General features: G+C 38.6%; 1 protein-coding gene across 3 annotated transcripts in view; it reads right to left on the bottom strand.

The window, feature by feature from the left end:
• ZC3H13 (zinc finger CCCH-type containing 13) overlaps nt 1–26152 on the bottom strand; it is a 60510-nt gene that overhangs the window by 23250 nt on the left and 11108 nt on the right. For all 3 annotated transcript variants that reach the window (XM_074988067.1, XM_074988076.1, XM_074988084.1), the window contains 8 exons: nt 19710–19821; nt 11517–11625; nt 10127–10266; nt 9156–9313; nt 6978–7175; nt 4647–4820; nt 3720–4030; nt 1606–2070 (listed from right to left, as the gene is read on the bottom strand). In XM_074988067.1, coding sequence (XP_074844168.1) covers nt 1606–2070; nt 3720–4030; nt 4647–4820; nt 6978–7175; nt 9156–9313; nt 10127–10266; nt 11517–11625; nt 19710–19784 — 1630 coding nt within the window. In that variant the 5' untranslated portion in view covers nt 19785–19821. The remainder of the gene's footprint in view (nt 1–1605; nt 2071–3719; nt 4031–4646; nt 4821–6977; nt 7176–9155; nt 9314–10126; nt 10267–11516; nt 11626–19709; nt 19822–26152) is intronic.

Below are 26152 nucleotides of genomic sequence, written 5' to 3'. Positions count from 1 at the left end.
TAAAAACAGGTCAGATAAGGCGGGGGGGGGGTGGGATATGGCCCACTGTCAGTCTAATGTGGAGATGTTAACACCAAGGGCAGAGAAGCTCCTTTTGTAAGGTGTGAGCCGCTCCCAGTCTGTTTAATCTTTGGTTAATGGAGTCAAATTTACAAATAAATTGCAGCTCAGAGATTTCTCTCTCCATTTGATTTTTGAAATTTCTTTGTTCAGGATGGAATGCAGTCGCTGGGGATGTGTTGGAGAGGCCTTAGGTGGGGGCTGTATGTGATGGTCAGTGGTGTTCTCTTGTTTTCCTTGTGAGGCCTGTCCTGTAGCAGGTAGCTTCCGGGTACCCATCTAGCTCTGTCAATCTGTTTCCTCACTTCCTTAGGTGGGTTTGAGGAAAGCTTGGTAACAGGTCTTGTAGATGTTTGTCTGTCTGATGGATCAGAGCAAATACGGTTGTACCTTAGTGCCTGGCTGTATACAATGGATCGTGTACTATGCGCTGGATGGAAGGTGGAGGCGTATAGATAAGCATAGCGGTCCACGGGTTTTCTGTATAGGGTGGTATTTATGTGACCATCGCTTATCCATCAGACAGAGACAAACATCTAAGGCCACTCCAGTGCATCATCAGTGATCTGCAACCCCTCCTGAACAATGATCTTTCGCTCTCACAGACCTTGGGAGGCAGGACTGTCCTCGCCCATAGACAGCCTGCAAAACTTAAACAAATCCTCACCAGCCACTATAGATCACAAAACAGTAACTCTAAGCCTGAAACCAATCCCTGCAACAAACCCCACTGCCAACTCTGCTCACATATCTACACCAGTGATATCATCACAGGTCCTAACATCAACCACACCATCACAGGCTCCTTTACCTGCACATCTACTAATATAATATATGCCATCATGTGCCAGCAATGCCCCACTGCAATTTACATTGGCCAAACTGGACAGTCTCAACGTAAAAGAATAAATGGACATAAATCAGACATCAGGAATGGTAACGTACAGAAGCCTGTGGGGGAACACTTCAATCTCCCTGGACACTCAGTAGCAGATTTAAGGGTGGCAGTCCTGAAACAAAGAAATTTCCAAAACCAAATGGAGAGAAAAATCTCTGAGCTGCAATTTATTTGCAAATTTGACTCCATTAACCAAGGATTAAACAGAGACTGAGAGTGGCTCACACCTTACAAAAGGAGCTTCTCTGCCCTAGGTGTTAATATCTCCACATTAGACTGACAATGGGCCATATCCCATCTTATCTGACCTGTTTTTTCCTCTCTTCATACATACTACTGATAATGGGCCTTTTCCACCCTGACTGAATAGACCTTGCCAGCTCTTGCCCGCCCTTTTACTGGACCCCACTCTTTAAATACTCCTCTGAAACCACCACCGCCCACTCAAGCATCTGATGAAGTGGGTCTTTGCCCATGAAAGCTTATGCTCCAAAATATCTGTTCGTCTATAAGGTGCCACCAGACTTCTTCTTGTTCATTTTTAAATGAAAATCCTGCAGGTAGCTTTAACACCATATGCTTAATTGGCAGCAATTCATTATCAAATAACATAGCACAGATGTTGAAAAATAAATTACATACAGTACCTTTGTCAGATAATTCCGGACCTCTGCCTCTACTTCTGCCAGTTCGGTCACTTCTACTTTCATTCCTTGACTCATTTCTGGATTCATTCCGTGTGTCAGCACGGGAGCTTTCTTCTCTGCCATGTGTTCTTCCATAACTGCGTGATTCCTCCTGATACTGGTCGTCTTTCTTATGGGTATCTCGATTTTCTCGGTCTCTATAGTCATGGGTATCTCGTGTAGAACGTGAGTCTCTCTGATCACGGCTCTCTTTATTATCTCTGCTGTAATCCCTTGTATCCCTGGAGTCTCGAGTGTCCCTGGATTCTCTTGGTTCTCTGCGGTCTCTGTTATCCCTGGTCTCCCGCCGATCCCTTCCATCCCTAGATTCTCGGTCATCTCTGTGATCCCTGGAGGTACTCTGTTCTTGGTCATAATCGCGTTCCTCTCTGGTTTCCCTCTCTTTTTCCCTTTTACCTCTAGTTTCTGGAAAACGATTTAAATGTAATATTCATCTCCACATCTACAATATTAGACCATAACAATCAAAGAAAAAGGATACAAAATGATTTAACCAAATTAGATTTCTTTCCCAAAAGAAAATAGAGAAAAGATTTACAAAGGCACAAAGTGGAGATGGGTGCCTAGCCACTCCTTACCTTAGAAAAATCTCCCCCATGGATTTAAATCTATGACAAGCATCACATTTCATTGTTTAGGGATTAAACATATTGGCCGTGTCTACACTAGCCAAAAGCTTCGAAATGGCCATGCAAATGGCCATTTCAAAGTTTACCAATGAAGCGCTGAAATACATATTCAGCGCCTCATTAGCATGCGGGCGGCTGCAGCACTTCAAAATTGACGCGGCTCGCCACCAAGCGGCTCGTCCAGACAGGGCTCATTTTCGAAAGGACCCGCCTACCTTGAATTCCCCTTATTCCCATCTGCTCACAGGAATAAGGGGACTTCGAAGTAGGCAGGGTCCTTTCGAAAAGGAGCCCCATCTGGACGAGCCACGCGGCGGCGAGCCGCATCAATTTCGAAGTGCCGCGGCCGCCCGCATGCTAATGAGGCGCTGAATACGTATTTCAGTGCTTCATTGGTAAACTTCAAAATGGTCATTTGCATGGCCATTTCGAAGTTTTTGGCTAGTGTAGATGTAGCCATTTTGTAACTTAAAAATGTGTTAGGAAGACTATTCACTGCAATAGTTTTAAGACCAAGAGCATATTCCTTTACAAAGTACTGAGCTCAAGTGCTTTTTTTGCAGTACTTTCCCTTTTCAATTCGTTAGCCACCAGAAAATATGCTCAGATCATATTTATGCTCTCTCTTTTGTTAAGATCACCCATTACTGAAACCTGATTTTTAAAATATTTACTCACGATTTGTTCCTGTTATAAATACAGTAGAACCCTATCAATCTGATCTAACTGGAACTGGGACCAGACTGAATAATCAAAAATTCAAATAATCTGGGGAGTAGGAAAGTCCAAGACTACACCACCATCTAGTGGCTACTACAGAGGTCTCCTCTTCTGGACCAGTGCATGCTGGTTAATGTTTTCATATAAAGAGAAAAGATACTGCAGAGTCCAACAAATGGGATTCTACTGTATCATCTTATAGTTGGTCTATAAATCCCCAACAATGTCCTCTTCATAGATCTGGGGATAACAGAAATTTTGCACAACTCTGACCAAAGAACATGACAGGCTATGTGGTAGAGAGTACCATAATCCTCCTTTGCTCTCAGCTGACTAAAATTAGGAGAAGGAGTCAGCGAGGATGGGATGATATACTTGGGCTCCACCTCGTGAAAGAAAAGATGATATTTACAACTCTAGAGTTCTCTCTCACTGGCAGGTATTTGACATCTTGGCTACGTGTACACTAGCCCCAAACTTCGAAATGGCCACGCAAATGGCCATTTCGAAGTTTACCAATGAAGCACTGAAATACATATTCAGCGCCTCATTAGCATGCAGGCGGCCGCGGCACTTCGAAATTGACGGGCCTCGCCGCCGCGCGTCTCATCCCGATGAGGCTCCTTTTCAAAAGGACTCCGCCTACTTCAAAGTCCCCTTATTCCCATCAGCTAATGTTCCTGAAGAGCATATTCCTGTTCATACCATCCCTCCTTTCTTGGCGTCTGTCATGTGATTGTGAAGTCCGGTCCCGATCATGTCTCCCCTTCTCTCTGCCTGGGGATCGATGTCTTGAAGGACTTCGCTTCCTTTGAGGAGAGGATGAAGAGCGTGGGGGATAGGGAGAGGAGGAACGCCTCACAGATGGGGAAGCTGTCCTTTGATAGGCTGGCGAAGGAGTTCTTTTGCGGCGAGGGGAAGGGGAATGTCTTTGAACAGAGGAGCCTGATTGTGATGAAGAGGAGTGATGTCTCGATGATATGGGAGAGTGATGCTGACCAGTTGGGGAAGATGACCTGCAAGATACAGCATTAAAATAGCTACTACATACTCTAAAATAGATATACTAAAAAATTTCAAGAATACATTAAAAAATCAGAACAATTCCTACATTCTCTGCCCTCTATTTATCTACTGGAAAACAGTCTGTATCATTTCTAAAAAATATAAACTGCTCCTCTCTCCTATGCCTATTTCCTGACTTCTTAATTTCTGTTTTGGTAATTGTTCTGCTAGCTCACAACTCTTACTGGGCTATCTTTGTCTAAGTCAATTTAGGCCTCAAACTCTTACACATGTACATAATTTACTCACTTGAATAACCATACTGAAATCGAGAGGACTACTGATCTGCTTTAAATAATGCAGGTGAGAAAGTTCACAGGATAAGGCATTCACAGATACTCATGTTTAATATTAAAGTGGATTATTCTTAATACTACTACTACTTGGGTAAATAATTCTGACTCAAAAGGCTCGCTTTTTTGGAAAGTGCTACATGACTGCTTTTTTGTTTTCTTTTGGAAATAACGCCGAAATCATGTGATGACACCAAAGAGAAAGCGACTTGGTAAGGTGGCAGGAAAATTTTAACTGTTCAGGAAAATAAGAACTAGGTTATTAACGTCCCACCTGCGAGAGGGTGAGAAAGTATGTTTGTGTGTTGTTGACTTGGCTGGAGCTCGGGAGGTTTGTCTTCTCCTTGAGGCAGGAGGTGAATATTCCCTGGATGGAGAGGAATTACTGCCAGAATGATCCGCAGGACTAGGAGAACGCTTCTGTCTATGGGAGCCTTCTGAAAGATCTCTAAGAAACACACAAATAGTAGTTTGTTCAGCATGCTCCATATGGGTTGGTACGTTGCCAAGCAATTCAAATCAACCCTAAGACTATACTTTTAAGAACAGGATCAACAATTACTTGTGATAGAATAATTTATTCATCATATATGCAAATACCTTCATCATACAGTGATCAAACATCTAACATCTAAGCTACAAAACCTACAAACTTGTTTAGTTTCAGAAGATCCCATTTAATATATTTGTTCAATCTAATATCAAGAAGGTGAAGCCTCAGCTCTTTAAATTTTCTATAATTTTTAAGCAGCTACACATCAATATGAATAAGGAATGTATTATTTTTGTTGTTTTAATTTAATTCTGTAGACTCAGAACTTTATTACAAAAAAAAGTAGAGACATGTTTTTGGACCTCAGTGATGGCTTCTGGAAGGAAGAAAAGACTGTTGGTATCTTGCCATTTGGCACACTGAAAGGTCAGGAGGATTTCCGGTATTTGTTTTCAATACTAAGTAATTTAAAATTCACGCACAAAGGTCACTGACACTTGCACTACAAGCTGCAGCTATTTCTATGGAAGTACAGGTTGAACATTTCTAATCCAGAACCTTCTTGTCTGGCACAGTTCGTAATCCAGCAAGATTTTAATTAGCCAGACAACTTTTTACCATGGTTCTGGCTAAATTACTTGTGGTCCCATAAAGTTTGCTTACGGCCACCAGTCCAGGCTCTCACTGTTCTGTGCTGTTAATTAGCTGTAATTTACTCCTAAATGTTTTCTAAGGCCACATGTACACTACCCCTCCCTTCCGGAAGGGGCATGTAAATACAGTGGATTGAAAATGCTAATGAGGCACTGATATGAATATGAAGTGCCTCATTTGCATAATGACAGTCGCTCACCATCTCAAAAGTGCTGCTTTGTAAATGCAAAATAGCCATGTAGATAGGGTTCTTTCAAAAGGAAGCCCCGCTTTTGAAAGCGCGCTTCTTTGTAAAACAAATACTCACACCAGAGCCTCATTAGTATTTGCAAATCACTGCATTTACATGCCCCTACCGAAAGAGAGGGGCAGTGTAGACGCAGCCTAAGAGCACAGTAATAAGTGGAAGAATTGTTAATGTGCTAGAAAATATTGACTTCCCATCATGCAGCAAATTCCCTTGTCTGGCACCGGTTAGGTCCCGAGGGTGCTGGATGAGAGAAGTTCAACCTGTACCTGCTGGTATTATGGTACCATGCACACACAAGCTGCCACACTGCCGCTTCCATCACAGTTAAACTGAGTGCTCCCCTCTACTGCTTTTAACTGACACCAACTATGGAAAGGGGCATAACAATGCCACAAATGTAACCACATTTCTGAGTCTTTTTGCTTGATCAGCTCACAACAGGAAGTACAGGTCTTCCTAAACTCCTTTGTCTTCACAAAGGAGTAGAAAACTGCCCATTGCACATTACGCATCTGTGCGCATTACGTATCTGTGTGCATACACAAATGCATGTCCCACTTTCCCAGGTGGACATATTGGTTTCAGGGTACATAAGTGGGCAGGTATGAGAGTGAGCACTTGGATTTAATACTAGATTTACTAAACGAGGCTTTAAGGAAAGGAGAATGCAACCAACAGACAACTGGTAGACTAAGTGTTTTCTATTCACGAGTGTGCCGGCTCTTGGCGACGCCACAGCCACATGGGAGAAATCAGAGCACTGGGGAGGCTGCGGACACTGCGGGGGGAGGGGAGGAAATCACTGTGTCCCCCTTATAAAATGTCACACTCCCCGTTTTGTGCACCCCTGACAGAGTATCTTTACAAGCGCAAGTTCAAGGTATAAATGGAAAAGTTATGGTGTTAGAATGAAGATGTGAGAATCACAGACTGTTCCACCAGTCAAAGTCTGACTCACTGATGGAGACATGACAGTTATTTGAAAAAGGAATCTCAAGTTATTTTTATTGAAGTGACAACTCTATTAGCTGTAGTTTATTAGTCCATGATAAACGTATGATATTTAATTAATTCAGAGAAAGTTAACAGTAAGTCAAGTGTAAGTCCCTCTCTATTTAGCGCACTACTAGTTGCAGATTTAACAGAAATTCAGACAACCTAAGCAAGATTATATTAATAGTAAAACCTAATAATGCAACAGAACTCACCTTGGTTTCTCTTTTTTCTCCTTGTGTCTTTCAAAGTCACGGCCTCTCTCTTTCCCCTCTCGTGTTTTTTCTTCTAAACGCTCTTTTGCTTTATGTTTTTCTTTATGCTTTTTCCCCAGTGGAGTCTCCTCTTGTACTGGAGGTGGTGGACTAGGAGTACGAGGACCTTTCTTTTTACCCTGAGTGCTTTTGGAACTCCTAAATCAAAATACCAAAAAAGCTATTTAAAAACTTAAACAATATTTTACTTCATTTCTCAGAAACTTTCCAGCTTTTGTGGCAGACTTCTCTATTCCGTCAACCAATGCGAGCATTTCCAGATGTATTTGACAGAATGATGAATACAAAGGAAAATTAGGGTCAAGCTTTCCTGTGAAGCCTCCTATGCCCACTCCCATTTATAATCCTTATTTCTGAATCACACTTGCAAAATTTGGAACAACTCCAAAATATGCACCTCCAACTTTCAAAGTTACAAAACCCTTGTAAAACTGCATGCATCAAAACACCAAACTCCTTTACATCTTGTGCACTGCAACTGAATACACTGCATCTGTCCACAATACACTGCAAAATCAGTGCCTTAAATTCTAAGACATTTGGGGGAAGGGATCACTCATTCCTTGAAGGTAAAACATCCTGCCATATTTTGGGGTTTTTAAAATAAATATTGAACATTTTGTTTCCACCATGAATTACAAAGAAATATCTTTACATTTCCTTACACCCATATCTGTTTTTCATGTCAGTCATAGATACAAACATATTAGTACACAGGCATCACTACATCTTACAGTACTGTAGCAAGCAACCCCTTATACTACTCTTTTACAGCAAAGCAAACGTTTTATAGTATTTTACCTGTATTAAAGAATCACTAGCTTCAAGGGTGATTTATCTGGCAAATACAGTTGCCTGTTCTGGTACTGGAGTTGAAATTTTCATCCCAGCTAATGGACATAAACACTGATTCCCAAGTTCTAAAGTCAGCAAGCCCGTTTTTAGCTGATTGATCTTTTTTGTGGCAAGAAGCCCGATTACAACAGCCCATAATTTTGTTTTTCCCTATTTCTCTTGTCCTCCTATGCAGGGTTATAATGGTCCAGTTTACTCCTTAATTAAGATGGCCAAGTAGTACGGCTGTACAAGAGATATGTAGTGCCAACAAAACAGATATTTGACTCAAACTACAAAATTCCAATTCTAGCCTAAATTGATGTGCATTTCACCCCTAACACCTTGGAACAATGGAATTTTACTTCTATTTAAATTTTTCCAGCGCATCTCATAGGCTCCAGACAGTTCGTATATTCTAAATAAGAATGCTCAATGCAAAATTTATTAGTTTTTAAAATCAAAAGAGACATATATATACAGCTATATCCTATGGATTTTTGTGAACTCTGCAAAAATCTAGTTTCAAGACTGGCACGTTGAATCCATACCTTAAGAATCTGTGAAAATGACTACAGCAGTGCCTCAATTTACACGAGGGTTATGTTCCTACGCACCCTCGTGTAACTAGAATTTTGCGTATGTTGGGGGGTGGCTTTTTTCCTGGTGGAACGCATGTTCTGCAGCCGGGAAAGCAGCAGAAGCACCTGAAGCTCCTTTTAAAAGGTAAGTCCTGGGTTGGGGTGTGGGGGAAGTTGGGGAGGGTTAATCCTGACGGTGAGTTTGGACTGTGAGAGGGGAGACAGAGGAGTTAAGCCTGGGGTGGATTAGGGCTGCACACAGTCAGGGGGAGAGGGCGGAGCTGAGCCAGGGCTACGTGTGCAGTTTTGTTTGGGGGTGTTTGAACCGGAGCAGGGGGTGGGAGGATTGAGCCAGAGCCATACACAGGGGTGGTGAGCTGGAGCTGTGCTCAGGTGGTGAACCAAGCTGCGGACTGTGGAAAACTGGAGCCAGAGGTCGGTGCAGGGGTGAGCCACAACTGTGGGAGGAGGTTTGAAGCAGGGCAACGCACAGAGCAGGTGGTGAGTGGGGCGGAGGGGAGCAGTACTGGGGAGCAAGATTTTGAGTTGCTCTTAACTCGCGTTAATGTGACTTAAGCGCAACTCGAAATTGTGCACTTCGAGGGTTTAGTTTGCCTATATCCACCAATCAGAACAAAAACATTTTAAAATGTATCAACGTACCACCCGGATGCCCTCCCAAAATACATGTCTGTTTACTTACCTCTGCTGGTCCAAGAGTGGTGAAGATACTGTAGAAGCTTTCTTCTCTTTTTTACTAACTGAAGAGGAAGATTTGGGACTTGATCTTCGTTTTGGAGATTTAGATTTTCTTGGTGAAGGTGATGGTGATAATTTAGATCTGACCACCTCTGGAGAAATCTTGGATAAAGAAAAAATGTCAACTAAAAATAAAGATTCAATGTTGTATGCATACCCTGAGTAAGTAATTTACACTAATATTCAGACTTCAGATAATTATCATTTACATCTTCCTCAAACATACTAAACACATTTTTTCAGAAGTAATTACATTAGTATTAAAATATTTTAAAATAAAGAAGATCTTAAAGAAAATGCTGCACTAATGACCTATGATGTACTTAAATGACTCCTAATAAATCATTATACTTCATACCCACAAAATGGGTCTAATTACCACGCTAAAGTTAAGCTTAAAAAATGCACACCAGTAAGATTTATTTACAGCCCAAATGCTATCTCCTATCCCAAACAGGCATATTCTTTCCAGTTATAAGCTACTCCCTTTACATACACAATATAATGCCTTAAAAAGACAGTATAATATGAATGCAGAGAGGGGGGGAAACTCCTGTAGATAAAATCATCCACACTGAAGCACAGGAAATACATTCATAGCTCTTCAACTGCAATGTGGACAGACATAGGGGAGACCTCTCCCACATGAACTTCACAGGCTCTGAGACTGCCAGTTTGAGTGTATGATCATTTGTGCTCAAAAACTTCTCTATCTACCTCCTTCACTGCCTACACAGAAAGGCTAGCCAGAATACAGCCCTCTCTGGTTGTAAAGTTATGCCCAACAGTCATTTATCATTTTCCTTACCGCAGCAAGTATGAGCTCCAGTCATGAAGAAAGCAATTAGGAGTTTAAGGACATAAAGTGGCTGTTGATTTGTTATAAGAACACATGCCTATTTTCAAGATACAAACCTCCTTTTTAATGACTATTTCCTCTCGCTTCTCCATGTTTTCCTGTTCCAGCTTCATCAGTTCTCTCTGAATCTTTTGACGTTTCATTTCCAAAGATAGCTCATGGTCATAATCATAATTAACTTCTCCATTATCAGAGTCTTTATTTAAAAAGATGACAGGTGATATATGAAATAAGTGGTCTTAAATCATGCTTCTCAAAAAACAGAACAAAAAACATCACACCGTTGAGTGATTTATTTATGCAGACCTAATTTTCTAAGGTAAACCAGGCCCTGTATTTAGATTATAAGCACCCTGAGACAGGCAGCATCTTTTTGTTCTGTTTGTAGACAACCTAGCAAAACAGGAGTCCTAAACCATAGCTAGGGTTCTTGGCATCATATTATTATAACCATCATAATATTTAACTACTCAAAATGACATGGCATTTCAGGAGTTATGTAGCCACCACTTAGCTTCCTTGAAAACCATGATATTTCACAGTAAACCAGAACAAGTCAGCTGTCTCCACAAACAAAAGGGAAATGGACAATTCTGGGGGGAAGATTACCACTTATGTCTCGATCCAAAAAACGTAAGACAGTAGACACAGTTTTGCAGCTAAACAAAAACTAAAAATGAATGTTTATGATGGATATCCTGGACACCAAAGTCTTCATTTTGACAAAAAACAAGGAACAATAGTAAGTAGCACATTTTCTTTTATCACTCTAACAACGGGTTTCAATAACGATCCACATGGGCTAAGTACAAAAATAATTTAGTTTCTTTGCTCAATGAGACAGGGAAAGGTGTAAAATGTGTTGCACATTTTAAATGAGGTAAATAATCCTAATTTCACTGATCAGCTGTTAAACAGCTACAACTGATGTTTTCGTGGTAGACATCTGTAAATCTTGATTTCACAAACTATAAAAATTTCTATTGATAATGAAAATTTACACATAGGCAAAGAAAGAAAAAAGGTGCATGAGAACTTTAAATTGAAGGATATATATTTTGTGTATTTTAATGGTAAGAAAGCTTTATTTTGTAATACTGAGGATTGCTGCCATTAAATAATTGTGTGGCCTACTCAATTACCCACAACTGTGAAAATTTAAATAGCCACAAATATTAAATACGTTTAAATATAAACCAACCTCAACTGAAATTATAGAAAAAAAATCAAATTCTGCCAAGCCTAATTACCTGGTCCAACTACAACCACTAAATCTATTCCTTGTCCACAGATAAACTGAAATAACCCTTATTCATCAATCATTCATGAACAGTCAACATACAAATTCATTAGAAAGGACAACACTTTCTACAAACCCTCACAATCTGGTAGTTTTTGGAATATTGTAACACATTAAATGGAGAATCATCTTTTAATTCAATTTACCTTCTCTATTTGTTTCCCAGTCTCCATTTTCCTCTTCACTTTCTGGAGTTCTCTCCTTTGTAATTTTGATGTCTTCCTTCTCTCTATGCCTACCTCTTGAAGATTCTTTCTACACAGAAAAATTCTGAATTAGAGTAACAACTTTTTAAAACAGAAGCCTGCAGAAGAAGATAAACTGTGCATAAAACACTGTGCTTTACAGAAAGAATTAAACTAATTGTTTTCTTTAGTCTGATTAGTCTAAATAAATTTTTCAGGTCAGAAGCAATTACACTGGGAAAATATTTTAATGTATTTCATATAATCATTGGGAAAGAAGGAAAAACATTAAACCATGGGAAATCAACAAGGATTTAAAGGTGGACCAAGAGTTGGTTTTGAAAGCACATGTTAAGGAAGTGATACATACTATGGAGTCTCAAAGAAGAGGTGATAAATTTCAGAAACCAGAAATGTTTATATGAGAAATTTAGTCAATATTAAAAAGTATTATTAGAACAGCCTAGAGAAAGGGCAACACAATTTTAACTAAGAATGGTTATGTGCAATTTACCATTCAGCTCCTGAGGATTGACCTGACAATGGATAACTGCCTTTTCCTTTAGAGGCCAATGCCTGTGAAAAGTACCCACAATTTTTGTGGCAGCAGGGTGAGGAAGCATAAACATATAATAGGCTAAAGTTTCGATGACAGCTTTACATACGAATTATGTATTTTACTGGCTTAAACAAATTAAATTTTCTATGTATTGTAAGGGCACAGAACCCCATGGATCCATAAGGAAAGAGGTTATATCTCTCAGAAAATAAGGTCATCAAAGGACCAATCAGTTTCACACATACAGACTGGGAAGCGACCGTCTACGAAGAAGAATGGCAGAAAGGGATCTAGGGGTTACACTGGACCACAAGCTAAATATGAGTCAACAGTGTGATGCTGTTGCAAAAAAAAAATCAAACATGATTTTGCGATGCATTAACGGGTGTGTTGTGAACAAGAAGTCATTCTTCCACTCTACTCTGTGCTGGTTAGGCCTCAGTTGGAGTATTGTGTCCAGTTCTGGGCACCACATTTCAAGAAAAATGTGCAGAAATTGGAGAGGATCCAGAAAAGAGCAACAAGAATGATCAAAGGACTAGACAACGTGACCTATGAAGAAAGGCTGAAAGAATTGGGCTTGTTTAGTTTGGAAAAGAGAAGACTGAGGGGAATATGATAATGGTTTTCAGGTATCTAAAAAGGTGTCATCAGGAAGAGGGAGAAAGCTTGTTCTTCTTGGCCTCTGAGGATAGAACAAGAAGCAATGGGCTTAAACTGCAGCAAGGGAGGTTTAGGTTGGACATTAGGAAAAAGTTCCTAACTGTCAGGGTGGTCAAACACTAGAATAAATTGCCTAGGGAGGTTGTGGAATCTCCATCTCTGGAGATATTTAAGAACAGGTTGGATAAATCTCTATCAGGGATGGTCTAGACAGTACTTGGTCCTGCCATGAGGGCTGGAGGCTGGACTCCATGATCTCTCGATGTTCCTCCCAGTCCTGGTTTTCTATGATTCTATGAAAAAGAGAGCTGGTCTAATGTTGCTCCTCTCTGCTAACCCTATCGCAGTGGACTAGATCTTGATGAAGCTTTTATTAACTACTACATTAACATCTGCTAAAAAATCCACAAGTACTCAAATGAACCATGCCACATAAAACAGTACTTCGACAAGTTCTGTACTGTCACGTCTAAATTTGAAGGCGCCACGGGGCTTTTTGTTTTGGAGGAGGAGGGGAGGATAAGGGGCATACTGCAGCTCCACCAATTTCCCTCTGCTCTGCCTCCCGCAAACGTGGCATCTATTCTGCCTCTTTCTGTGTCCTTCATTACAGACCTTTTGCATTCATAGTTTTAAATGTAATCTTAATTAAGATTTTCATAGCTTCCCAGGCCACAGCAACCATTATGGTCTAATGTCACCTCCTGTGTACTACAGGCTTGTCCAAAATAATTCCTAGGTGTATCTTCTACAAAAACGTCTTTTCTTTTAAAAACTACACTACCATGTGAAAATACTAGAATTTGGCTTTGTAATCTGTGAAATAAATATACAGATGTGTCTATTTGAGTGCACAGCTATCTGAAATTTCTCTTGCTTATGCAGTGTTCAAAAGTTAACTGAAATGCTTTCTCAAACGCTATACACGTTTTTCAAATTGTTTCAAAGATATTAAAGGCAACTGGCGAAGAACTAAATGGGTCCAATTTAATTATAAGTAGTTTGTTATATTAGTTTTTGGTTTGGTTCCAGTTCTTCTACTCATAGCTAGATAGCTCAAAAATGCTGGGCAACATCCTCTGTTGGTGCAAATTACATTACCTTCATTTACACAAATGGTGCTACACCAGCTGAGCACTTGACAATATCTTATCAAGCTTTCAAGAGAAAGCTGCACCTGGTTTAAGGCCACGTATGGAACACTTCAGCCAAAGTACACATGTCTGAAAAGAAAGAGCCCTATTACTGAAATCTATTAGCTGTTCAACTCCAGGAGCAAATAGCATTCACAGTTTCTTTTTCCTCAGAGGGTTCCCCCCCCATAGGTTCTTTTACTTCTATCTGCTAGTACTCTCTTCTACAATGTTCCAAGCTTACATTCACCATTAATTACCAGTCATTTAAACTAAGCAACATCATTAATGGAATGTGACACTTATGCTTCAGTTTAAAAAAAAGATCTGGCAGTGGACACAACTAGCTAGTATAACATACTAGCAGATCCTCCATACATCACCCCTACTTTTACAAAGCCCATACACAAAATCTGCCAATGAAGAAGGTACACTACCAAGAGCAAGAACATCTGAAGACCAATACAATTTTAAATTACACAGTATGTTTTCTCCTCGAAAAGTGTATGCAATACACCTTGCCCAAATCTCTAATTCAGACTCTCTTGTCCGGCAACATCATCTGGCATGATTTTAGTTAACTGGATGACCATTTATCATGGGTGTGGCCAAGTTTCCTGTGAGGCCATGAAGTTTCTTTACAGACACCAGTCCTGACTCTCAATGTTCTGTGCTGCTGTTAGCTGTAATTTACTCCTAAGTGTCCTTTAAAAGCCCAGTAAGCTTGTTGACAAAAATGCTGTGATGACACTCTGGGGGGGCCTTCTCTCAACAGACAGTGCATCCAGGACAATGGGCAGCCCGGTCTTCAGTGCTTCTGGGTGCCCATTTTGTCAGAGTGGCCGGGCAACCTGGCCGCTCTGCCAACAGAGCAAAGCACTCTGCTGATTGGCTGTGGTATGTTGCTGCAATCTGACAGAAGTTTTGTCAGGAAGTCTCTTCTGACCATGACTTCTGTCAACAGATCGCTGTAGTGTAACGGTAGCCATTCTGTGGCAAGTCTTCTATTACTCATTTTAGTTGTATTTCAGTCAAAACTTTTTTTTTGTTCCATCAAAGTGTGCATTAGCCTTTCTGTAATATCTTGTAGCCTTACTAATGTTGGTTCTTATCCTGCTTTCCATCAGGGCTGGTGCACTCCATATTTGGTAAAGAAATCTGTGCAAAGATTAGACCTTATCTGTATTTGGGTGCATTGTTAAACAAACAGTAAAGCATTTCCGCAAATTATAAAAAACAAAGTGGTGGCTCAGAAAACTGGTAAACAACAGAGCTGTTCCTAGCACTTTAAAATAATTTATCTTCTAGAACAATATTAATGAAACTGTAGTATAAGCACAGACAATTGAGTAGACCTTTCTCTATTTGGGTTCAGAGGCACAACAGGATCACTCATTATAAAATTTAGTTATTAAAAAATTATTCCCCAGAGGTATACTTACAAATGAAGGTTCTGATTCTGAAGTTAAAGGGTTCTGGTACTTAACCAAGAATAATATCGGTCTTAAGGGACAGATTTTGTGAAGTGCAAAGTACCCTTAGTTAAATCAGTATTATAGAAGCTCTGCCCCTCAAAAGAGTTGTGAAGCACCTCAAAATTGGACTCTTATGGCCTGATCCACACTTAGGGCAATTTCCTATTAAAGTCAATAAAGTTTACCCGGGTAAGAACTAAGCAGGGATCAGCAACCTTTCAGAGGCAGAATGCAGAAATTTGAGCTTTTGAGCTCTAAGCACAATCCAAGTGCTGCTGATACTTTTTAAAGTCACTGATAGTCCTGCTTACAACAGCTTCACTAATAATAAAAAAGCAGAGCTTTACCGTTTAGGCGGTGGTTGGTAGCATTAGCTGGTCTTTCATTAATCCACAGGCAGCAAGCTCATGGCTGCATGGGGGAGGAGGGGTACGACTGAGCTCCCGCCTTGCGTACTGATGAAAATTGAATTGCATGTCACTCTTGGCACCTATGCCAGGGGTTGATGATCCCTGGACTAGAGGATATGACCATATGCCAGCAAAACAGATATCAGGCCAGGAAGTTTCACAACCTTACAAATGCTAATTGAGGGAGTTAACAGTTCTCCTGTGTCCTTCAATTCTTTTATACAAAATACCTTAGGCTCTCCTGGTATATAGTAACCTATTGGTACATAATGCATGCAACAGTAATATAAACTGCATCATGTACAGAGATTCTAAGCTGCAGAAGGCTTGGAATTTAGAAGAATTAAGCTTCTACTGACCACAGCTGGAATCTTCTGGGCAAATACAATTAGCATTCTTAACACGTTACACTTCAAAGCAGCGAATAAATACTGATTAATCTGCAAAGCCCCCTCATACGGCAGGAAGACATTAACTTCACTTTAGAGAAGCTAATGGAAAACAAAATGAATAACTTTCCCTAGGTCAGCAAACAAATTGTAACACTGGAATTCTAAATTGGGTGTTTTTATTCCTAGGCCCTTGTTTGACGCATTACTAGACTGCAGTGGTCTCCCTCATTCACCTGATCAGTAATTCCACTCTGGGACATACTGCATACTTGTATTCTTTCTTATCTCAGGCATTCAGAAACCACAGTGATATGCAAAGCATGAACACAAGGATGAAATATGCATACACCTTACATTCCACCCAATAATTTTGCCTAATTGCATGCTTTAAGACCTTCTCTACCTCTCAGCTTCATGCTATCTCTACTCTTAGACCTGCCTCTTACTATGTGCAACAAGCCAGCCACACTCTTCTTGAATTACTTTGTGAAATTTGCCAGTATCAAGCCCCCAACTGGAATTTATCTGCTCAAGCTCACATCTCAGCTGCTCTAAGTATTATTATGCCTGTCTAAATTGACTGTAAGCATGACGATTTTGTCCATCTATTTATAAAGCATTTTTCACAAACTTAGTACTAAAATAATTCCATACAAATTTATAGGAATATAGGAAGAGTTATACTAGATGAGAGCAGTTGTCCACATAGTCCAGTAAATGCTCTGAAAGTGGACATCAACTAGTAATGGCCAAAAAAAAGTAAGAATCCCCAGAATGGACAGTCCAGTCCATATGGGAAATTTCTTCCTAATTTCAGTCAGCTACTGGTTAGTTGAAGCATTAGGCTATATCTCAAGGGTTTTGTTTGTTTTTGTTTTTTTTTTGGGGTGGGTTTGTTTTTTTTAAAACTGTCTCATCTAACTGTTTAGTCCTTTTATGACATATACAAAACTCTTGGACTGTGCCTAATGGGAATGAGTTCCCCAGGTTATGTTTCTTGTAAGAAACGTGCTTATTTTTAAATGCCATCTTTCAGTTTCACTGGAATATTCCATATTCTTCTAATATGAGACAGTGTACACAGAATTGCCTAATTTATGTTTTCTTTACTGTTCATTATATACCTCTACTGCTTCCCCATTTATTTCACTCCTCTCTGAACAGTCATTCTCATCCCACTGTCCATCTTGCAGGCATCATCTTATACCTTCAAACATAATGACCAGAACCAGTGTTTCAGATGAGGGTGGACTATTAATTTATATCATAGCACATTTTCAGAATTGTTTTCTATTCCATTACTTGAACACTGTGATATTTGTTTGTTGTTTTGATGGCTACTTGCACACACAACCAATGTCTTCATTGAGCTATCCATAATAACTCCAGGTCTCTTTCCTAGATGGCTGCAATTACTTTAAAACACAATAATGTCAATGTTTTAATTTACTCCCTTTAATATGCAGTGCCTTACATTTATTGACACTCAATTACATCTGTCATTCTACTGATCCAGTGTGGCTTCCTTTTTAGGTCCAAGTGAAATTGTTCACAATTCTTCATAATATTGACTAACTTAAATATATATTTTTATCTTCTGTAACTTGTCTTCTTTCTGGTTAACCTCTTTCCAGAATCTCTGCAGAGTATCCCACTGTGAAAAACTGACCCTTTCTTTCTTTTTTTGTCTTCTGTATCTTGGCCAGTTTCTAGTCATATCTAGACTGTTGAGTTTTTTCAGAAAGCTTTTATTTTCATGAGAGGCTACTCAAATCCAATTTCGGTCAACCAGGTCTCTTCTACCCCCTATTTTCTGACAAGTTGCAATCCTAGCTGAATAAAGAACCACTATTTACAAGAGCTGGACTCATTTTGCCTAATATATCATGTTCCATAGAAGTCTTTTCTGACATCTTTATTTCGAAATAATTAAAGATAAACTTGGTTTTGATTCTCAACTTTATGTCTTAAAGAGGAAAAAAAAAGATCCAACCGACACCATCCAGTCCTTTGGAATAGTAGGTGTTATAAGATGACTGTAAATTTTTGCTAACAACTCAGTCACTTCATTCTTCCTTCAGAACTCCTGGTTGTTAAATGACTTGTCTTGGTGACCCATTGCCATTTATCACTTTGTTCTAGCATCATCTCTTCTGAAAAATTAATTCTGTGACTTTGCCTCATCTTAAATATCTGAAAACAGTACATCAGGAGTAGATATCTCCCAACATTGCCTGTGGTGAAGACTGATGTAAAGGAATAGTATTTTTTGTCTTCAAAAGACTTTCTCTTCCCTAATAGCTCCCTTTACTCACTAGCACTTCAGCATAACCTCAATTCTCTTGCAGGACTCCTGGTTTTCGTGTTCTGACAAGATTATCTTTTTTTTTGTTTATATCTCTTTGGTCACTACTTGAATAAAACAGTATGGCTGCTAATTAAGTGCTCAAAAACGTCCACAATAAGGCTACACAAAGAATGCCTTTTTTAATAATGGGGCGGGGAGGGGAAATATACTTTTCCAACTCTCCATGTATTCAAGAGATGAATCACTTTTGCTCAGAATTTTAAAAATCACCTGACTGTAAAGTGTTGGCACCACTGAAAATTTCAGCAGGTTATCAGCAACTGAAAATAAAGTTAGAATGGAAACTATCATGTAACTCTAGTGATAGTGCTGATTTGTTTTATAGCAGTCTTCCAAATTTCCACTCTTGTGTAACAAGTAGGAACAAACCCAAAAGAGAGCTAATGTCAGTAATGTTCACAGAATCAAAATATCCATTTAAAAAAAAAAAAAAGATTTTAGCACTTACAATTTTGAAAAAACCTAAATACTTAAAATCAATGTTGTAGATGTTGTCCTATTGCCGAAGAGCTCTACCTGCTTTGCATCTCTTCATTAGCAATATCAGTGGAGAAGATAAAATACATTTTGCTGAAAAGAAGAATTGGTTAGAGGGGGTGGGATCAGACAACGGCAGAGAATGATAATCTGTGCATTTGTTACAGAAGTAAATGAACTAGGCAAAATACAGAAGATGGAGACGAATGAGCACATGGAGTAGTGAGTACACAGGCTTATCAAAGTGCTGTTTTTTGATACGCAAGGAGATGGAGTGAATAACTAGTGATGTGTTAGAATGTGAATTAGATTGGGTGATTTATACATGACAGTGCTTAAAGTGAAAATGAGCTAATAGGTTTTTGCCTGGGCTGGTACATTTTCCTGACAATTTCAAAAGGTTCTGCTATATTGTTATACAGCTGCCACATTTCACTCCAGAGAGCGATAAATGTCAAAACATAATATGCACTTCAGCTTGCAGAATCTGCATAGAATTTTCAAGACAAAAATTACTCTAAAACTGAAAGATAATACTAAATACTTCAAGACAATATGAAATTAAATATTTTGTAACAATTTTGGTTATACGTGTTATTTAATATTAAACAATTCACTGTTACCATGTTTCTAGGACTACTGGGGGAGACTGGAGATTCCATGCACACCATTCTTACCCTAACAGGAGAGGATGATTCTTCTGTATTTCGTTTCTGTGGCTCAGCTTCCACGTCCTGACGCTTGTTCTTCATTCTCTCCCTAAGATCCCCAGTGGGCCTTTCTGGTGACCTGTATAATACAGAAATAGATATGATGTTGCCACTGCCTTCTGAGAAAAAGGACACAATTCCTTTACTGATTTTTATAATTTATTTCTATAGAAAAGCCATGATGCCCAAGATTCCCACCGAGCAAAAATAAGGAAAACAAAGGAAATCATAGTGTGTTTGATGTTACTAAATAGCTTTCTGAAATTAAAAAAACACCAAGCAGTCCTGTAGCACCTTAAAGACTAAAAATTTTATTTACTAGGTAATGAGCTTTCATGAGTCTTTAAGGTGCTACGAGACTGCTTGATTTGTTTTTCTGTTTTTTGCTTTGGTGAAGCTACAGACTAACACAGCTGCTCCCGAGACTATTCTGACATTAAGATCATGTAATGCCTTCCTAGCAGTCAAGGAAGACTGTACCGCAGGAATGGATTATTTTCACTGCAAGCAAAACTACTGCTACAATACCGTATTATGAGTCTAATTAAACTGATATATGCAGGGTAGAGTGCATCTTATGACTCGGATGCGGAACTGCTTTCACAGTATTGAAAATCCCAGCAAAGCTGGCCGTCTCCACCCCCAATTATTGTCTCTCTCTAGTTATCAAACACACAACTCACTAAACCCTTCCCGATCTCTCTCTCTCTCTCTGTGTGTGTGTGTGTTCTATATATATTTAAAGATGCACTAGATTTAAAGACAAAAAATTTTTTTTTAATTTAAACCAGTGCAAAATCTCTACACTGGTTTAACAATCCACACAGGACTCTGCACTGGTTTAACAAAGTATTATTTAAACAAATTTAAAACTAAACCAGTGCAATTCTGAACGCAGACAAGGCCTTTGAGCACAGGTTACCCGTAGCCTTGGCCTCTCTGCCAAACAAAAGGAAGCCTACCTGAATTCAGCTTTCAATGGCTCACCCCTTAAGGCCAAGTTTACATGCAATTTTTGCGCTAGTATAACTATTCCATAAAGTATATGACTATTTTTTAAAACTGAAATAGTTATACCACTACAACATCCCCAGTTCAGATGCAGTTAAGATAGAACAGTGCCTTATACCAGTATAGCTTATTTCCCCTGTTATGCTATATCTACACAGCAGCCCTATTTCAAAATAAGCTATTCCAAAACAGGCTCTTAGCTATTTCAAAATGAGTAGTTCACGCACGTAGCACTTATTTTGAAATAGTTTATTTCAAAATAGACACTATTTCAAAATAGGCGCTGTTAAGACAGTGAATAGCTCTTATTCTGAAATAGCTATATTACATATATATATTATTATACATATATTATTTCAAAATAAACACTATACTGCATCTTAATAGTACCTATTTCTAAGTAGTTATTTCAAAACAGGCACTATTCCTCATGCAATAAGATTTACCAATTTCAAAGTAACGCATCTGCTATTTCAAAATAATGTGTGTAGTCCAGGAAACAGCAAAGTTATTTTGAAATAACAGCTGTTATCTCAAAATAACACGATTGTGTGGCCGTAGCCTTAGGATTTACCTTATATCAATATAAGGCACCTTTAGGTCAACTTTAACTGTACAGTTAAATCAGTACATTTGTTGTACTGATTATTCCTTAAACAGAAGGGCTAAAGCAAATGGTATGCACAGCCATTATTGTTCCCTCTAAATAAACTGTTTCCACTAAATAAACTGAATACTGAGCTGTATGCACCTGTAGTGGGTGTTAATTCCTACTGCAGATTCTCATCTCAGCTAATTCTATAAGATGATTAGAGTTGTGTCCTTATCGGTTTTGCTATAGCTACACCAAAAGATACTGATAAACCACTAGCCCCAGGAAGCCTAATATTTTAAATAATGAAACATATTTGCTTCAAGATAGTTGCCAACCCATGAGGGCTTGCAGACTACGTCTAAAGGGTCTGCAAAACAAGACTATGAAAATAAAGTTTCAGATCCCAGAAAAAAAGCTATTCCCACTTGCAAGTCAAAATCCAATAGTAGTGTTGTTACCACAGAAGCTCACAAGTTAGCATCCTCCCTCAAACTGCAAAAAATGCCATGCCAAGCACATGCAACATTTATAGTTGAATTCTGTTCAGCCAGTTTAAGGCTTCTATGGTAAGGGTACACAGACCACAGGTAGAATTTCCAGGCAGCTCTGCATTTCTATTCAATTTTTTTTTTTTTTTTTTTTTTTAAATAAATGTGTAAATGAAGAAAAGGTTTGAAAACCACTGCTTCGGGGCATTTGGGTCTTTTCCCTCTTTCTCTACAGGGACTGGTGTTGTTATTAGGAATAATAGACTTCTATTTTTTGTTGATCTATTTCCCCATGTTAGAATGGGTCTATTTCCTATTATATATATATATATATAGATAGATAGATAGATAGATAGATAGTGAAGGAAAAAAATTTCTACTTTTAAAAATTCCTCATTTGAAGCCTTGTTATTTATATTTCAATTCATCTTTTGTAATATACCCACAGGGTACAACATTAAAGAGACCCAAAAAAAGGAAGGTGACTCCACTTTACCTTCCTCAAACTTTTAAATACATTTAGCATGCAGCAAAATTTTACACACAAGTGATTTTCAAGTCAGAGGAAAGGTGCAACAGTAACAGGTCTTTTCATCTGCTCTCTTTGCCACCAATACTAAATCAACACAATATCCTGTATATTAATATAATTAAAACCCACCTTTCTAGTACATACTTGTAATTAGTACTGTCAAGAGAAAATTAATCGTGATTAAGCTCACCGTTAAACAAAAAGCAGAATATCATTTATTATGAGCATTTCTGGATGTTTTCTACATTTCCAAATATTATGATCTCAATTACAAAACAAAACACAAACTACACAGTATTCACTTCATATTTATACTGTGCAAAAAAGAAATGGTATTTTTCAATCCCCTTAATGTAAGTACGATAATTCAATCCCCTTGTGACAGTTCAGCGTACAAATGAAGGGTTTTGACAAAAAGTCTACATTCAAAAATGCAACAATGTAAGACTCCTTTCTTGTTCAGCCAATCAAGTTTGGTTACAATTTGTAGGTGATTATGCTTCCTTCTTTTGGTTTACAATGTCACCTGAGAGTGAAAACAGGCATTCACATGGCACTGTTTTAGCCAGATTGGCAAAGTATTTACATGCAGATGTGTTAAAGATTCATATGCCCCTTCATGCTTCAACCACTAATCCAGAGGACAAGCATTCAAGCTGATGATAGGGTCTGTCTGATAAGGACGTTAATTTTCAACATGTGAGTCAGATGAGTCACAAGGATAAGGTGGGGCTGTTTTTTTTGTGGGGGGAGGTGGTTCAGGTTGTACAGTTTGTGCATCAGAGTAGTGCTCTTTTAAGATTTCTGACAGCATGCTCGACACCTCAGACCCCTCTCAGATTTTGGATTCTTCAACTTTGACTGATGTGCTGCAGCTAGTTTTACAAATCTCACAGTGGTACCTTCTTGTTTTCTCAAAACTGCTGTGAAAGTGTTCTTAAAACAAACCTGTGTATGGTCATCATCGGAGACTGCTTTAACAGACTATAAAACAGGACCGGGGATAAGACGGAACAAGAGAGATACAATTTTATACTGAGGAGTTTAGTCATAAATGTAATTAACTTTAAAAAAAAAAAAAACCAGAAAAGCATCATCAGCATGGAAGCATTTCCTCTGGAAAGGTGGCCGAACCAGGAAGGGGCGCATGAACATTTAGCATATCTGGCATGTAAATACCTTGCAATGTCAGATACAGATGTTCTGCATGAAAGCCTTTTTTGACTTTCAGATGACAGTATAAACAAGAAGCAGGCAGCATTACCTCCTGGAAATTGTAATCAGACTTGTTTGTCTGAGCAACTGGCTGAACAAGAAGTAGAACTGAGCAGAATGAAGTTTTATATTGTTTTGTTTTTGAGTGAAGTTATGAAACAAAATTCTACATTTGTAAATTATGCTCTCATGATAAAAAGATTGCACTATAGCACTTACAGAGGTGAATCAAAAATGATGCCTTTTGTTTTTTTATAGTGCAATATTTTCATATAAAAATAAAAGTGACCACTGTATACCTTATAGTATGTACTGTAACTGAATATATTTGAAAATGTAGAAAAAAAACAAAAATATTTAAACATAATACCAAACTGATACAGTGAGATTAATGGCAGTTATTGTTTTAATCATGATTAATTTTTTTTGAGCTAATCGCTTGAGTTAACTATGATTAAACAACAGCCCTAATTACAACATACTAAAATATATAGTTTTAGACAAGTTATAGTTAATTTCTGTAAGTAATTTCTTCTTCTTTTAAAACAAGTTCCTTGAGTTGTATCAATATTTCCACAAAGACAGGCTACTCAATCCCAGCATAAATAGCTTTCAAAATTACAAAAAGTTATATTCCTTTAATGCTTTTATGTCTATTTTATTTCATATAAGCTCCATCAAAAATCCCAAACTGCTGTATGAAGCAGCAGGACTTGTGGAATTGACAAAACTTAATTTAAATGGCAGAGAGATTATATATGATCTAAAGATGACATACTTTGCCTCAAGAACAATGGTTGAAACACTGGTGTAATATTCCTGTGAATAAATCAGAGGAGTAACAAAAATCTAGTGAGAATACAACTCATGCTATCCAAGAGAAAGAATATGATGATACTAGAAATCAAAGGCTTTCTCCTTAAGTTTCGAGTGGGGAAATCACATCAAACCCACCATTCTAAATGCATGTTTCTAAGTAGGAAAAAGCTAGAAACCAACAACACCTCAGTTGACATAGGCATTATTGAAAACAACTTTCGATGAAGAAGACTATCAGGAAATTAGAAAAAAAGCACTGCATGGTTGTCATCTTTTATTGCTTTCAGAAATAAACACTGAGGTGAAATGAAAATAAATCCTTTCCCCCTGAAAATAATAAAACAGACAGCCTGCAAAAATTTGTTAAGCAAGCAAGCATTGCTTAGGAGGCTTTGGCAGGTTTGGGTTAAAAAAAAAAAAAACAGACTGAATTTTCTTGTGAGTTTTCTACAGTTGTTTCATCTGGTATACTGGAAGTTATTTCCTTTAAATCATATTTGCTTAATAGGTCTTAAAGCATTCTATATGCCATGGATGACAAACCCAACTGGAAGGATCCTCGAGAGGTCATTGAGTCCAGTCCCCTGCACTTCCAGCACGGCCTATCATCCCTCACATTTTTTTTGGTAATCTAATTTGCCCCAGAATCTTGAAAGGCCCCCTTTAAGAATTGAACTCACAACCCCAGGTTTACAAGGCCAATGTGCTAACCACTGAGCTATCCCCCCATACTAAATATACCCAGTACTAAAAGATACTAAATATAAGGTTTCAATCCCCAGGAAACTTCAATTAAGTGTGCACGTTATAGAACACAAAGGAGTCTAAAGTTGCCTCCAGTTACATTTTTAAACAGAAATTCTAACTAAGTACACCTTCAGTCAGCCTGTATTTTCTCCAGGGACTTTTACATACACGCAAACACACAGGTGGCCACATTTTAACTGTGTCCACACACTAGAGAATTCACCACTTCAAGATTTCACGTTGCAGCTAAGCACTTTTAGCACCATTATTTCTGGTAGTAGTTCAACATGCTCATATTACACCTATACATCAGAGCATGTGTCCACTCATGACAACCCTTCTAATTGTTTGGACAGCACATAATGCCAAGCAATGTGTCTGGAACAGGAGGAAAATACTGCAGTTTGATTGGATCAGCTAGATTACTGACATCTACAACATATATTTATACATACAAAATACATCTACATTCTATGTGCACATACATGATTGAGCAGCTGCATGGCCATAATTAAGGTTGTGTCATAGTTATCAGTCCACTTTTATTGCATTAATTGTGCCTCTCATTACACACATTTGTACTTGTTAACCTTATGATTTATTGGTTTTCATCAGTTCCTAGCTCCAACAATTATTTGCATTATATGGATACTTTGGGATGACCGTAGGCCATGCATTCACACAACACAATTCCAACACCACTACAGAAGGAAATCAGATCTCCCTACACCTGCCAATGGCACTATGAGCCTGGAATTCCTCTATAATAATACAGGATAAGGAAGGAAGACATCTCCCAAGGCAAACTAATTATCCAGTCATCTTGTTCCTCCTGCCCCACCTCATAAAATGAGCTCTCAAGGTGGTGTACCAAACATCACATAGTACATGAGGAGTGCCAAACAACTGGCTACTGAGGAACCATTACCAGGCAAGTCGAGAACTAGGATTCACTTTGGATTGTGGAGTCTCAGAGATAGGGCTCAGGCAGCTATTTTGCCAT

Source organism: Carettochelys insculpta, chromosome 1 (assembly GCF_033958435.1).
Source record: "Carettochelys insculpta isolate YL-2023 chromosome 1, ASM3395843v1, whole genome shotgun sequence".
NCBI classification, from domain to species: Eukaryota; Metazoa; Chordata; order Testudines; family Carettochelyidae; genus Carettochelys; species Carettochelys insculpta.
The sequence above is the reverse complement of the archived record's forward strand: the minus strand, read 5'-3'. Positions and strand labels throughout refer to the sequence as shown.